This window comes from Wolffia australiana, chromosome 6 (genome assembly GCF_029677425.1).
Source record: "Wolffia australiana isolate 7733 chromosome 6, ASM2967742v1".
NCBI classification, from domain to species: Eukaryota; Viridiplantae; Streptophyta; class Magnoliopsida; order Alismatales; family Araceae; genus Wolffia; species Wolffia australiana.
In genome coordinates this window covers 18,314,729-18,329,742 of record NC_135840.1, presented here as the reverse complement: position 1 = coordinate 18,329,742, position 15,014 = coordinate 18,314,729, and the positions used below count along the sequence as shown (strand labels likewise).

Here is a 15,014-nt window from a genome sequence, read left to right as displayed (position 1 = left end):
CTTTTTCGATCTCGTTTTGGTGTTAGCAGTTATTTTGTTCCATTGCGCTTGTTTTCTGAAGGAAGAAGAAGAAGGATTGAACTTGTTCTATTGAGAAGAATTCTGGGAATGCTCTTTGCCCTCTTCGTGGTTCTCATTCGTCTCTGATCGAACCATCATTTGCTGAAGTTTTGGCTGAAGAAAAAAGAATTCTGCATTTTGTTCTTGTCGCTCTTATCGATCGAAGCTGCCGCGGGATTTCTGCTATCCGATCGAACTGACGATTGTTGAAGGATCGTGTACGTTGGAGAGCCTTCGACAACCCGTGTTCCCATAGTCTCTAGCGACGCTGACGTGATTCCTGACTGTAGCCGCTTCGAATCCATCGTCCTCTGCTTCCAACTTTTGCTGCTCGGTACCTCCAACGGCAAATACAAATCCGACAAGGGAAACTCTACGCCCGGTAGAGACTTACCTGCTGGACTCACACCTCGGCTATCATCTAACCGCCTGGCGAACGCGATCCTGACCTCTCCATCGTTTTTTGGATATTCTTGTGACTTCCACTTGGCCTACTACTCCATGGCTGTTGAAGAATCTAGTCTGCGAAGACCATCCAATTCCTCATCGCTCAAGGATCGACTCCGCCGAGTCTGGAGGTATTATTTTGTCCGGCATCACTATCATCAGGTCTCATCTTCCCCTTTCATCTACAGTGTTATTTTATCTCTTTCCGTATCGATCTCTAGATTTCTCATCACCTTTGAGTGAATTTAAACGTGAATTTAGGATTAGCCACCTTATTTTGTGTTAGAAAATCCCTTTGGTGGTATGGGATCAGCTCGTTCATGTCGACGGTGTGGACCCCAGTAGACGAAGATCGTCCCCACCACGTCCATCCTTCGAGCCGATTACGCGGGTCATTGGGAGCTTGATTGTGGCGAAACCCGTCGCGTGACAACCAATTGATTTACATCTCGGATCATTCGACTTCCGTCGTACTTCTCGTTGAATCTTCTTACTAATCGCATCGTACATCGCATCTCATTGCATTTTTTTTGTAGTACGACTTACCTTTAGTGGACCACGACTACTCCAAACGGGTCGTCGTTTTACACCAATGACACCATAGAATGATCACATTTTCTAAAGCAAATTCAAGGTTATGATTCCTAATTCACGGTTTAATCTAATCAATAATGATATAAAAACGTATATATGATTACATACATATATTTTTTTTGTCTTGCTATTGTAGGAATAAGGAATTTTATGTTATATGCTTTAAATACTCATTTTTGAGATGAAAATGATTCTTGGGGCTAAATTGATTCATCCATTTGCTCGTGGACATATACTTTTGGCTCAAATTTTTCTACGCTTTTATTTTAAAAAACTGCAGATGAAAAATCATAAATAGTAGAAATATTTAAACATAGGAAGTTAGTTATGATAACCATTTAGCCTATAATTTAAACTTATGTCATTTTGTGATGGAAAAGTTTGAGAAATATAATGGGGGTGAAGTTGAATTCAGGATTTGTGTGATTTAATAATTTATTCCACCCAAATGAAATTAATTTTGAGTAATTGGTCAAGGTGATGAGGTCATGGGGAGTCTTGAGCTAACAAAATAGAGGAGACATTACCAATAATCTTTAACTATCACAAAATAAATGATTGATCAATAGCTTAAAATTAATAGTATTAAAGATAAATTAGGGAGAAAACACATTTTTATTATACATAGATGCGTACATAGTCCTATTGTACTAACAAAAAAAATTGAAAATACCATTCACAAATTTAATTGATCAATAGTTGGATTGATTGATCATGACTGCTTAATGATAAATTGAAAATAGTCGCAACTAACCATGATGTTTATTAAGATAGATTATTGGTTGATTGATTGAGAATGATGGATAAGATCGATCATTACTTAATCAAATAATATTGATTAGCCAGCCAATCCAACTTATGATCACCATCCATAAAGATCAATCATGATGATAAATATTGATATTTTTATGGTGATGAATCGACCAAATAAATATTGGCTCGTATTGATGATAATTATTAAGGGATATACTTTATTTGTGCATATGGTAAATAAATATTCTTTTATTATTACTATCATATGACGTTTATAACAAAGCCCTAGAATGCCTGCAATGGCCCATGACACAATGATCAATAGTCTTTAAACACACGTTTTAAATATTTATTTTTAAAGCCTGCTCAAGACAAACATCAATCTATTTGGATATAATTAGTATGGTTATTTCCATGGTGATGACGCGGCGCAGCCCGAGCCCCAAGGAACGTCTTCAGAGACATCGCCGTCGCTAGCGACACTGCCTGCTTGTGTTCAGCCAGCCCGGCAAGCCAAAGCGACCGCCCGAATGCCCGAATTCAGGTACTCTAGGTAGAGGGTGCATCGTACTCGTATCAGTCGTTTTCATCCGTATCTTTTCGAATTCATGTTTTTCTGTCCTTCATTTTCTTTCTCTGTTTTTCTTTCTCTTTCTTGCCTTGTAGTGAGTGGGGAGTCCATTGTATAAGGACCTCCTCCCCCCCTCTCCCCTTAACGGGCTTTCGTCCCCCCCTTATTCCCCCTTTCATGACACTAGAAAGGGGAGCCCATTCACATCCTTTTTCCCCTATAAAACGGAACGGATGGGCGCCCTAGAAGGATGGACTTGTTTTCTTGTTGAAAAATTGTGTTGCACAGAAGCAGGTCCCGTTCTTGGAGAAGAAGAAAGGACAAGAGAAGCAAGAGAGTGGGAAACAGAGCGGAGGATGAAGGTCACGGTGAACGACCTGTGACCTGGGCGGACGCTCGACATCCAACACCCTATCGCTCGACATCCCCGTTCTTCCGGCGCCTTGCCCCGCAGTCCCCTGTGCAATGCCACGCTGCGGTGGTTCTTTGCCGTCTCCTCGTCACCCCGCAGTCCCCTGTGCAATCCCATTTCTGGTGAGAGTCACTACGGCCGTCGGCTCTGGGTGAGCGACCGTCGAGCAATGACCGTCTGCGATCGAGCTACGGGCACACGAAGCCTACTGGAACGGAACCTCTCTGCAGCAGGAAGTCTGCTCAAGTGCTGATGCCTCCTCCTATTCCTCCCCACTCAACTGGCCCAGCCCACGGCTACTACGTCTCTCCGGCCAGCTGACCCCGGCTGCCCACGCCATCGCCACTGCCGAGCCAGGCCGGAACGTACGAAGCAGAAGGAGATCGGCTTGCAGACACCAACGAGGTACGTCTCTCTTTGCCCGCATGTCTCTTATTTTCTGTAGTGCATTTTCGTATTGCCTCCACCGCTCTCGGGTTAGGTATAGGTGAGAGGGATAGGTTGAGTGAAAGCTACCACAAGCTTGAGCGTCACGTGTGGGCAACTCCCGGTGGAGCTTCTCTGTTCGGCGCCATAGTCGTTCTCGTCCCTTCGGACGAGGTTCAAGAGGTTTACCCTTCCATCACCGGGTGACCCCGTTGGTCCCGGGCGTCAGTATTCCTAGCTAGTCGACACTTGCACGTACCATAAATCGTGCATCTTGCATTGCATCGTAGTACATTCCTCGTTTATGATTTCCCGTTGGACGACGACTGGCCGTAGTCCGGTACCATTATCATTCTCCAGCACCGAACCATCATATTCGGTGTCGACTGGACGACGTCCGACATCACATGGCCATTAGTGTGGATACATTGAGGATACATAATGGGTGCTCTATACGACACATTTTTACTTAATTAATATTTATGGATGCCTAAATGACATTATATCTATTAGTGGTGTGAGCAGTCTTTATATCTGAGACACTAAATACGCCAAATGGATGTGTAGCTGTATTTTGACTAAGAATTACAATCCTCTAATCACACAACTCCAATCAGTCTCAGCCTGGATGCAGCAAGGAGTCCATGAAGGTGGTTGTGTGGCTTCTATTGGACCAACCTTTCTTGGCATAAGAAGATATTAACTCAAGGAAGAAGATGCAGTGAAATCCCTTTACAAGATAGTGAAAATTTCAATGAATGTGCTCTTTGATGATTACTTCTACACATTATGGAGAAGTGGAATGACTGATTAGGGTTTTATTTTTCACCATACCCTACCATTCACGAGTCTCCGTAGATGACATGTTATACATACAAACATAATAATCAATGACAATAAATGTCTCATGTGCGTCTCAGCACACTCTTTTGTGATTGATTAAATCTGAGGCTGACCTAGATAAACATTTAAACTAGTGTATTCCTAAAAAATAAAGGTAGATGCATCCCAGGTGAGTGGCATTGGTGATAACTCAATATAAAGGTATTAAATAAGAGTTCACTGAGGCACATTTTATTCACATTTCATGTGCATCTCATGAAACATCATGCTACAACTCTCCACATATGTTCTGGGCTGAAAATATGTCATACTTTGATTATATTTATCTATGTCTAATTTCACTTCGGATACACTGTATCGAGATTGATAACAAAAAATCTGATAAATTGCAAACCATAAATTTTTTAAACTGTTTTCAGACCGGTCCGGTCCAAAGAAACCGGTTCAGATTGGCCCGGTTCACCACGAACTATAATATCGAAATCGGAAGTCCGGTCCCAAAATTTTCCCCAAATCTCCCGCGCTGTTCTTCAGTCTCCCCGCCATAGCGCGACCTCTGATTCTTCGTCGATCTCAGCCTTCAATGGCGGAATTCGACGGCCCAACCTTCTCCCTCGGCTTCGAGCTCGATCTCGACGACGCAGTTGAAGAATCGGAGATCGGCGATGGCGCGGATCGGAAGATTCAACAAGAAGAAGTTTCTTGTTCCGAGGAAGATGTGGCGCCGAGCGGGCCGCCTTTCAAGCGTCTTCGCAAAGGCGCCGATCCTTCCACTCCTGTTTCAGCCGTCCGATCATCTCATCTGGATGATGATATCGAGGAGTTCTCGTCTCAGGAAGACTGCGTTATTCAAGGTATGTTTATCCTGCATTTTCAAATGTCCAATCATTGAGTGATTTGTAACTCTCGGAGGATTTTGTTTTCATGCGTACTTGAATCGAGAACGATGAATTATTCTTCTCAGTGCTTTGAATCGCGCGAGACTGTCAGATAATCAGATACAACAGACCTGCATTTGCCTCTTTACGAGGATCAGATGATTCGAAATTCCGCAGGATTTGTTCTTCTTGCAATGTCGGGAATGATGATTTTTTTCTGGCTAGATTTAGTTTCACGTGAAACTGATAGAAAAATCCAGTATTAAAAATTCCGAAGAGTTGATAATCCAATGAATGTACCTCATACATTTCCGAACTCTTCGACGGGCAAATGTTTTGAAACTCTTGAAGACTTTTGTTTTCCTGCGATCTTGAATCGAGATTGATGAGTGTTTCTGGTTAGATCTTGTTTCACGTGAAACTAGTGGAGAATTGCAGCTGAAAAAGAAGTCTGGATGACTGCGTAATTCTATGTTTTCTGCTTTTCCGGATCTCCGAAGGATTTTGTTTTAGTTCAATCTTGAATCAGGAGTTTCAAAACGTAGAATGACAGAATTTTGCCGTCTAGGAAACTCCGATTATAACGAGTATACCACATGATTTTGTTTTCTTGCGTTCTTGAATCGGGAGTGGTAAAAATTTCTGGCTAGAATCTATCTTCCTTTGAAAGTTATAGAAAATCGCAGAAAGAAAACCAAGGAAGCTCTAACTTGGGCTGGATTGAGAGACTTAGAAAAGGAAAAAAAAAATCACATGCCGAATAACGTTGCTAATGATTTCAGACATTTCTGATCCACCGATCCAATGAATAAAGAAAAACTTTATAGGTGAATGATAATTCATCTCTTAATTGCATTTATGATTGAATAAATCTCGATTAGATCAGCAATATTTTATTCTTGATACCGCATTTCAGGTTTGCAGGAATGACATTTCTGCTCTCCTTGTTTTCCATTGGTGGTCATATAGTTTTAAAGCTTACCATCTATAGATCTTGCAGGTGAGCCCTCTTCTAGACAGGTATTCTCATCTTGCAGCAGCTCAAAGGTCTCATTGCATGGTCAACGCGTTCTCAATACCATAAATAGCAAAAATTCAAAATCCCAGAAGATCACCCCAACTCCTCGTGCTGGAATTCCAACAAGCGTTGAAGCCAGCAGCAGCAAGAGAGTCTTTCCCAGGTTGACCCTCAGCCCGCTGAAAAGAATCCATCTCCTCGACTCCAACTCTGACTCTGACTCCGACTCCGACTCTGAAGATCGGCCCGAGGCCAAGGGCAATCAGCAGTGGAAAAACCCAAGGAACACCCTCAGCCCGGCATACAATCCCAGCCTCAGAACTCCAGCTTTTGACCTGTACTGCGAAGACTACTTCCAATCTCGAAAGGTCAGCGGCGGAATTACGACACCGTCGACGACAACCATTAGGACGCCGTTGTCAGGAATGTCGTCAGCGACGACGTCGTCGACGACGATGATGTCGGCGGTTATGGAGCCGGTTACTCAGAATGAAAGTTGCAGCCACGAGCCTCGAGATCATCAGCCGCCTTGGCATCAGTACTTCTTCCATGCCGATGCCAGAGTCCAGAATCTAGTTAGAAGGAGATTGTCTCACTTTGTACCCACTGGAGATATGAAGTCTGCGGGCTGTCAACAGACAAATGCGGAGACCTTCGACTACATGTACATGCTCTAAATCATATTAACTCCCATAGACTATAGTCTAATTAAGCTGACATTTTTTGTATTTTTTGATGTCAGGGGCCAATTTGGACAGAAAAAGGTTCATGAGTTGAGCACCAAGGAAAGCCCAGCAAAGTCAAGAAAGAAAGAAAAAGTGGCCAGAGTTCCAGATAACTCAGCCAAGAGCAAGAGCAAGGGTTCTGTTTCGGGGTCTACTGGTCACTGGTACACGGGGCAGGACGGAAAAAAGGTTAAAAAAACATTAAATTATATGTTTTAGACTCATTCTTTTTAATTTTCTGTACGTTTTTTCATTAAGTTCCTCCTTCAATATTTCAGGTCTATGTTACCAAAAATGGGCAGGAGATGTCTGGCCGGACCGCTTACATGCGGTACAGAAAGGTATATTCTTTCAAAATATAAATAAAGTATTATTGTGTTGAAGAAAATAATTTTTTTTCCGAAACCTAAACTAAGCCGGTAAACATTAGAAAAATAATTATATATCTGTGCAGGAAAGCGGGCGATCGCGGAAAAAAGGGAGGAAGGCCTCTGGAAGCAAGAGAAAGAAGAGCAAGAAATGATGTGCAGACCTACTTAAGTAAGCCGCATAAATAAGCATTTTTTAAAGTGAATATTCAGATTATTTTTTTGCACATGAAAAGCTAATTCTCCCCGTAAAATCATTGTTAGATTCACGCGCTTACCAACTGTGCTAATAGCAAGAACAATACCCTTCCTCGTTTACCAGGATGTCGTGCTTCAACAATCATGATGCAAACCTAGTATGATGAAATAAACCAAAAAATCATCAGAGTTCCACCACTGCTAGTCAGAATTTCCGCCTTTGTTAATTATCTTTTCCACAACATCCAAGGCCACCGGCAATGCGAGCGAGGTTAAGACTGGGTCGCCAGCCAAACCAACAGAGACTCTGCCATCAGGACGAACACTTCCCTTTAAGGAAATAGCTTCTAGCAAATCACCCAAATGAGGAATTCCTTGTGATTCCAGAACTGCTGTCCTTTCCCTAAACGGACTTGCCCGAAGGTCTTCTAGAAGTTTCTTGATGGCTTTGACGCCTTCCTTGGAGATACGAGAGGTCAAGTGCGAGAAGGCAGCGTGTATTCTGGTCACGTGACTGTCAACGTATTCGTCTTTGTGACGTTGCTCGGAGTTGTTCTGGTCACTTGATCCCAACTCAGCTCTTGCCATGCGCCACTCTTTTGACCCGCTTTGCCTTCCTGGTAATGAGAGGGAATCCCCCACCGGTATATGCACGTTGGTCTCAAGTTCTTCGGTCTCTCTCTCGTCTCGGATTTTGAGTGTAGAAGTTATCTCTCGAGAAAAACTGCGCCTACACTCTGAGGTAATATCACTAAGCACGGCAGAGATATCGGCTTCAGTGGTAATGTTTCTCCTCCGAATCACCTGTAATACAATTCTCTTTTTGTAAATTTCCTTTCTTTATGTTTCAATCCCTTTATAACTCTGTCAATATCAATCAACGGTGCCTGCCGCAGCGTCGTAGACCATCAAGAAAGTCATTCAAGTCAACATCATCGTCTGTGTCAACCTGTTGACGATGATGGTTGACGCATGCCTGCTTATTTGGGTCATCCTTTTGATGACGCAGTCAATGTCACCCGTCGAGAAGTCAATGTCAAAAAAAGTCAACATAAAGTTGACGTCAACCTTTTGATGCTGACATTGATGCCATCAACATCACCTGTCGAGGGATGACGTTAAACAGAAAAAAAGTCATTCAAGTCAACATCATCGTGAACGTCAACCTGCTGACATCGGTGGATGACGCCTGCCTTGTGTATTTGCATCGTCCTTTTGATGCAGAATTTTTGACGCTATGGTCGATCTTCAACCATTCAGGAAACCCTTGTACATCGTCGACGTCAACCGTCAAGTGTTGATCAAGTTGTCTTTGACTCTGGCTTCGACGTGTGCCAAACCCTACTCTAATTTAATGGAATTTACTTCTGTTCTCTTCAGTCAATTATAGTCCTGCAAAATCCTGATGAATTGATCAATCTGATCTCCGTAGATCAATTTTTGTTTAATTTATGATTGACCAGACCATAATGATCGAAGAATTTGATCGGCTCGGTCTTGATCAGGCTGAGTAAAATCAAGATTCATCGGACCGATCAAATCAGCCTATCCGATCATTGATCAATGCCATGTTCTATCGATCAACTCTGTCAGTCTGATCTCCACCTGATATTTGATCGAATCATCAAACCCTACTCCATCTTTCTCTGGCTTTCTCACTCTACCTCCTCGTGCCCTTGTAGTGACTAGTGAGAGAAAACAGATAGTTTTTGTTTCGGTTTGAGCACTTACCTTGTGCCAATTTCTAGTATAACGCTTTGTGACATCATAGACCCCTTCTTTTGAGATGGCAATGACGTAATTTAGTTTTTTATTCCACCTGCCCAAATGAAACAATAACACATGATATTCATCAGCTAATGGGAAAAATAGTAACATCATGTAGTTTATATAATGTCTGGAGTATACCCTTTTTCGTATAATAATGGTTTGTCATATTCTCCTTCACATGGATCAAGATGCATCCACCTATGGACATGTTTATCTTCAGGAAAACAGTACATGACCAAACGAACAAGATCTTTAAAAAATTACCGGAATGGGTAGAAATGCAGTACCTTCCTAGGAGATGAGAATAACACTCCGTCCATACGTGGTCGGTGAAATCCAAGATCTGCATGGATCAATTTTATTTATTACTTCATATACATAATAAGTTTATAATCATCTTTATCAACACTTAATGACACGTGATATCGATAAAGCCAATCACTGGAAGCATCATTTAAAAAAACTTTTGGTATTACGGGTACCTAACTTCATTGTATATTGTAGCAAGAAGGAACAAGAATCAGTCTGATCTGTCATGTATTTTTCACGATCATATTATATCATCAATTTTGGGTTGATCATTGGTTTGGGGTGATCTTCCCTCTTATTCTTCAAAAAAATAAAAACAGGAAGACAATTTTAAAGATCAACAGATCAATGAGAACCAGAGGGGACCCGAGGCCGAGGAATTTGTGTGGAAGCTAAGATCTTGTGTTTGTTCTTTTATTTCCTTAAAAGAAGAGTATTACAACTTTTTAAAGGAAACTACCGTGTAGAGTAAATGGTCAAAATACCCCTCTGGATGAACTAAGGGAGATACCCCTTGGAGCATAGAGTTGTGTCAGGAAGTTACAAACATAAATAACTAAATTAGAAAATGAAAAAAAAAATAAAAAAGATTTAATTTGGAAACTGAAGGAACATCACTCACCAGGCGAGAGCTGTAACCGAAAGTGCGACAGTAGAGGGTAAAGCAATTTGCCCACTCTCCACATCTTCCTCTTCTTGTTTCTAGAAGCTGAATGATTATAGTATGATCAGTTAACCAAACCAAATTAGAAAGGTCACAGATTCTTTCAAATGAAAATCACTTGAGCAAGACACATGATAGAAAACAAAAACAGAAACTCACTTTGATTGGGTCATTATATCGTGGAAAGCGAGTTTCCTTTGAACATTTGTTACACCTGGTATGGCAAAAAATATATGATCTTGTGACTTTCTCCTGGAGCCAAGTATAATTAGGGTACTTTAAAAAAATATTTTGTACTGTTATGTTGACAGAATTTTATAATTTCAAGTTGGTCAACAGGATGAAATGTTTTGCAGATAAAGTGAAACAGAAACTAATAAAAGTTACGAACTTTTTAAAAACAATTGAGCCAAGGAAGACATCATGGAGAATGGTCCATCATGCAAGAGGTCATGCCATACATTTTCACTTCTACTCGTACTCAACCCTTTTCTTCCAAATTACTCTACACTAAACTCAACTATTTTTGACATTTTTCACAGTACCCTCCATTTTGGGGCACTTTTTCTAATGAATGAATAATTGAGGTTTTCTTTTCACAATTAGCTTAAACCAGTTATCACGTGGGTAAGTTTCTCGAGTTTTATACCATTTTTGCTTCTCTTTTTGTTCTTTTCTCTTCTCCCATCCCTCTCCCGTTTCCTTATTAATTTTCTTGATTGTGGACAGATATCCATGGGGCATCTATCCCATTTGTACATGAGAGAAGATCCTTAAAGGTATGAACAAAGAAATTCTCATACTTGTACACAAGAGGGCTCTCATAGTGGTTTTCTAAAAAAACTCTCTACAAATTTGAAGGCACGAGGAATTAAATGTAAAAATTCTGTTGATTTGTTCGTGATGTAGAAGCCCAGTACTCAAGAACAACTGTCCGACATATGATAAAACAATGACTAAGGTGTAGTTGACATTTGGTGTGAAAAAAGTTTTATTTAATTACCAGTATAATTCTACGCGAGAACCGCCGTACTGAATCTCTGATGGAAGCGGTACACCCATGCCCATGCCGCTGGTTCCACCTCCACAATTATCACAAGATGGTGAATTTACCCACCTAAAAACCAAGAAAATTAAAACCTAAACGAAACTTAAAGTCATCAAACATTAAAGGAAAAAGTAAATAGCATGAACTTGCAACAAGAGCATGATCAACACGGAGGGAGGCAGGAGGGGGGGGGAGGGTTTGAGAGCCTTGAAATTATCCATTTAGCGTCATTTAAATTATGCACGATATTTGACAATGATTGGACAATGTCTAGCTGGGTCTATCTTTTAAAATACAAATGGGGAAACTATAAGAATCATTCAAAATTAGTCAAAGACAAGTATCAAGAATACCAAATCTGATGATGCCCAGGCATATGGTATCAGCTGAAGACATTTGCCAATCTACTTCTTCTCCATTCTAGCCCTGTTGTAATGCTCCCTTTCTTGTCAAGGGTCCAGCTCTTATTTCGTCACTGGACCCCATAAGTTTAGGATCCAGATTGTAACCACATAAGAATGGGGTGGAGTGCCTAGTAAGAGATTGATTCAGTCTGTTTCTCCAAACCCTTGAACGTTCTTGTCTTGGTATCAACAGCTCCATCTCCGGGCATACCAAGGATCGAAGCAGAGATTTAACAACATATGGTAATCATACACTGCAGGCAAGGTTTAAGACTTGTGTAATCATCCATGAGAATTGTTGTGTGGGCACATCCATGAAAAATGAGGTAACAGAATAAAAGCTAGGGCATATCTAGGGAAAAAAGGGCGCTCTAATTTTCTGGAACTATTCGGAGGAGCTTTATTAAAGGACTTTGAGTGGAAAACTCCTTTTCAGAAAGTTCTAAAATTTTTATCTACAAACTAAACTCAAGAATGACTCAAGCCCAACATATTTGGATCAACATGTTATGTTCATCTACGAGATCTGGAAAAACTGGAACCTGAGGCCAGTTTTTCTTGAAACTACTCTAATACCTAAAAGGGGTACACACACCTTTCTCCTGATCTTAGAAGGCGTTAGAACAGTTTAGTTTAATGAACTCGCACAATTTTATTTTCCAATAATATTGGATAATTCTTTCCACACTAGCATTTAGGTTCATTCTGAAGCCACTATCGATCCAACTCTAGAGTCTGTGCACCAGTCTATTGGTAGGTAGGTCTACATGCATGAACTATCTGACCCAGAAGCCAGGACAGGTTAATAAATTACACCTTCATGAGAGATTGTGGATTCTTTATCTACTGAGCTTCATTCCCCTTTGACTAACTCTCCACGAGGAGAATCTACCAGGTTCTAATTTGGAAACTGAAACAACCCTTGCGCCTTCCTAGAGTCATCTGACTCCCTTCTTCCTATTGGAGCAAGGTAGATAGACAATGTAGGAAGCTATAACTTCATACTAAGCTCATTACCTCACAAATGGGTTCGTCTACCCTGACCGCCAGGCGTTCTTAAGTATCATGAAAATGGAAACCTTGCCTGGTATTCCCTCAGACGCAAATGTTTATTCCCTTTGACGAGCAGCCATGAAAGAATATTTAAAGGCTTTCTATGGATGATATAATTGTACTGGAGATCACAGCCAGCAATAACAGTCTTTCTGGTTTCATAAAGAGTATATAACAGTAACTGGAAATCACAAGCAAAAGATCGCTAATCTTGGTCATCAATTATCCAGTCTAATTCAATCAACTTGAGAAATTCTGGAATTGCATTAAAATGAAACAAAAAGGAAAGAAAGGGATGAGTTGCTGGGTAGAAGCAAGTGTTTGTGCAATGCCATAAAGGGGCCCCATATAATGGCACTAGAGCGCAAATGAAGACGGGAAATACACTGCCTCCCACACATCATTCCACATAGACTAACTAGAAATTGCCACCTTTAAATTGTTACACGGGCAAAAAATATTTTGCGCCCTTATCTCTTTGTTGACGGTGAAGAACACAGCATCAGAGTTAGAATATATCGGGCAGTTATGAATGGATATGATACTAAAAAAGGAAAATTAATGTCCAAAAAACCATGTATTATGAGAAATGGTTAATGAAAAATTGGTTCTGGCAAGAAAATGTTCACCCTCAGAGTGACACCTGAAAGATTTTTTGAACCAAGAGAGTAACTCCAATAGGAAGGCATAGCTTTTTTCATCGTCTGATGGCCTGAAGTTTCCTTCCTAGGATGAAAAAATATGAAACACATAATTAAAGCAAACTAATCCAAAGAAGAAAAGAAAAAGATAATATAAGTCTATTTGCCTGTTTAAGAATAAATGTATTTAAGATCAATAACGCCTCAGCACAACTTTAGAAGAATCACAATTTCCAAACCCAGCCCCTACAGCTTTCTCCGGATCACGATTATCAGTAATCAGGTAAAGTGCCCGAGGTTTTCAGGAAACAAATCCACCAATTATTAACTTTTTAGATGCATCTTTAAACCTGGAGGGCTTCAAAATGAACTACCAGGGTTAAGATTAGAACCATTTCATTTTTTCTAGATAATTGGAGAATATTAAATTCCATTCCTTACAAATCAAAATAAATTCTTACAAATCAGTTGGTGGATTCTCGACGTCAACTCAATTCTTACATTTTCTGAACATACTTCCGATGAATATAGAGGTAACTTTCTCTCGGCTAAGTATGAAAACAGGAAAGAAAATGAAAGGTCGAACAGAAAATAACACCTTTGCCAGAAAAATCAATGATTTCTCCTCAATCTCATCAACGGGAACTGTCTTGCGGGCTGCCTCCTGCCGCATTGGATCCTCATACTGATTTCATATTAAAAGACGAATCATATTCACTTATACTTGTAAATTGAACTCTATGCAGCACAAATATCAAATGAAACAAGGAAAAAGATCCAGATTGTACCAAAAAAACTTGAGGAACATATGTTCGCACTCTATTCTCAAATTCCCTTCTATTTCCGCTGGCTTGGAATTGCTGGAGGTACACGGCCTCCTCTTCTGCCTTAATCACAAAGCAAAACTTCCCTCAGACTCCACGAAGTCAACAGCAACAAGGAACAAAACAAAGATAATTGATTACTTGCAAGAGCCGAGCTAATTCCTCGTCCGAAATACTGATCTCCCGCTGATCCTGCACAGAGACCAGGACAAGTCTGTCGGAGACGGCGGCGAGGTCAGAATCCGCATTGATGGCGGCATCGTTCACATTCGCCAAGATCTTCCAGAAAAATATCACCATCACGTCGCCGATCTCGTCAGAAAATTCATAAAATAACCAAATTTCAACGAGATCTACTGACCTTCTGCTGATCCGGAGGAACCAGCGTCAGGGAGAAGATCTGACTCTGCAGGACCTGGAGAAAACCGACGATCATCATGCTCATCGCCACTGGAGTAAGAGAGAGAAAGAGAGGGAGATAGAGAGAGAAAGCTGACCTCGAAGCCGTCGTCTGTGTCGTGTTCGATGTGGTGATCGTCGTCGTCGTGACGGACAATAAACTGGCGAGCAACCATTCTTCCTCACCTCTCTCTCTCTCTCTCTCTCTATTCAGTTAGCAGATGCAGTTCTCTTCCTTCCTCTCTCTCTCTCTCTCTCTCTCTCTCTATATATATATATATATATATTCTGTTAGCAGATGCAGTTCTCTTCCTCTCTCTCTCTCTCTCTCTATATATATATATATTCTGTTAGCAGATGCAGTTCTCTTCCTTCCTCTCTCTCTCTCTCTATATTCTGTTAGCAGATGCAGTTCTCTTCCTTCCTCTCTCTCTCTCTCTATATTCTGTTAGCAGATGCAGTTCTCTTCCTTCCTCTCTCTCTCTCTCTCTATATTCTGTTAGCAGATGCAGTTCTCTTCCTCTCTCTCTCTCTCTCTCTCTCTCTTTCTCTCTCTCTCTCTCTCTCTATTCTGTTAGCAGAGGCAGTTTAACTTTGCACTCTTGCATC

At 40.9% G+C, this 15,014-nt stretch overlaps 2 protein-coding genes across 7 annotated transcripts; one reads left to right on the top strand and one right to left on the bottom strand.

Moving 5' to 3' along the window:
* Positions 1 to 4,609: 4,609 nt before the first annotated feature.
* PNG1 (peptide-N-glycanase 1) lies at positions 4,610 to 14,700 on the bottom strand. 3 transcript variants are annotated; one of them, XM_078576472.1, is made up of 16 exons: positions 14,504 to 14,693; positions 14,368 to 14,421; positions 14,148 to 14,285; positions 13,971 to 14,069; positions 13,781 to 13,867; positions 13,185 to 13,267; positions 11,040 to 11,153; positions 10,196 to 10,250; positions 9,995 to 10,081; positions 9,351 to 9,406; positions 9,202 to 9,261; positions 9,025 to 9,112; positions 5,967 to 8,097; positions 5,285 to 5,354; positions 5,039 to 5,115; positions 4,610 to 4,971 (listed from the first exon to the last, which is right to left on the bottom strand). In XM_078576472.1, the coding sequence occupies exons 1-13, from the start codon at positions 14,579 to 14,581 to the stop codon at positions 7,495 to 7,497; spliced, it is 1,602 nt and encodes a 533-aa protein (XP_078432598.1). In that variant the 5' UTR covers positions 14,582 to 14,693; the 3' UTR covers positions 4,610 to 4,971; positions 5,039 to 5,115; positions 5,285 to 5,354; positions 5,967 to 7,494. The 3 variants fall into 3 exon arrangements, with proteins under 3 accessions (XP_078432598.1, XP_078432599.1, XP_078432597.1); XM_078576473.1 differs by having other exon boundaries at positions 5,039 to 5,354; positions 11,040 to 11,118; positions 13,185 to 13,263; positions 14,504 to 14,700; XM_078576471.1 differs by having other exon boundaries at positions 5,039 to 5,354.
* LOC144704181 (Rho GTPase-activating protein) lies at positions 4,690 to 8,168 on the top strand. 4 transcript variants are annotated; one of them, XM_078576476.1, is made up of 6 exons: positions 4,690 to 4,960; positions 5,976 to 6,666; positions 6,745 to 6,916; positions 7,006 to 7,068; positions 7,182 to 7,267; positions 7,418 to 8,168. In XM_078576476.1, exons 1-5 carry the CDS (start codon positions 4,690 to 4,692, stop codon positions 7,248 to 7,250), a joined length of 1,266 nt encoding a protein of 421 aa, XP_078432602.1. In that variant the 3' UTR covers positions 7,251 to 7,267; positions 7,418 to 8,168. The 4 variants fall into 4 exon arrangements, with proteins under 4 accessions (XP_078432602.1, XP_078432601.1, XP_078432603.1 ...); XM_078576475.1 differs by having other exon boundaries at positions 7,360 to 8,168; XM_078576477.1 differs by having other exon boundaries at positions 5,985 to 6,666; positions 7,182 to 8,168.
* Positions 14,701 to 15,014: the final 314 nt, after the last annotated feature.

Coding starts and splice junctions, on each gene's coding strand:
- LOC144704181 (XM_078576476.1), top strand. CDS start 4,690: ATGGCGGAATTCGACGGCCCAACCTTCTCCCTCGGCTTCGAGCTCGAT. Junction 4,961..5,975: donor GGAAGACTGCGTTATTCAAG/GTATGTTTATCC, acceptor TACCATCTATAG/ATCTTGCAGGTGAGCCCTCT. Junction 6,917..7,005: donor CGGGGCAGGACGGAAAAAAG/GTTAAAAAAACA, acceptor TCAATATTTCAG/GTCTATGTTACCAAAAATGG.
- PNG1 (XM_078576471.1), bottom strand. CDS start 14,581: ATGGTTGCTCGCCAGTTTATTGTCCGTCACGACGACGACGATCACCAC. Junction 14,070..14,147: donor AATTAGCTCGGCTCTTGCAA/GTAATCAATTAT, acceptor TTTGTGATTAAG/GCAGAAGAGGAGGCCGTGTA. Junction 10,251..11,039: donor TCTCGCGTAGAATTATACTG/GTAATTAAATAA, acceptor TTGCCATACCAG/GTGTAACAAATGTTCAAAGG.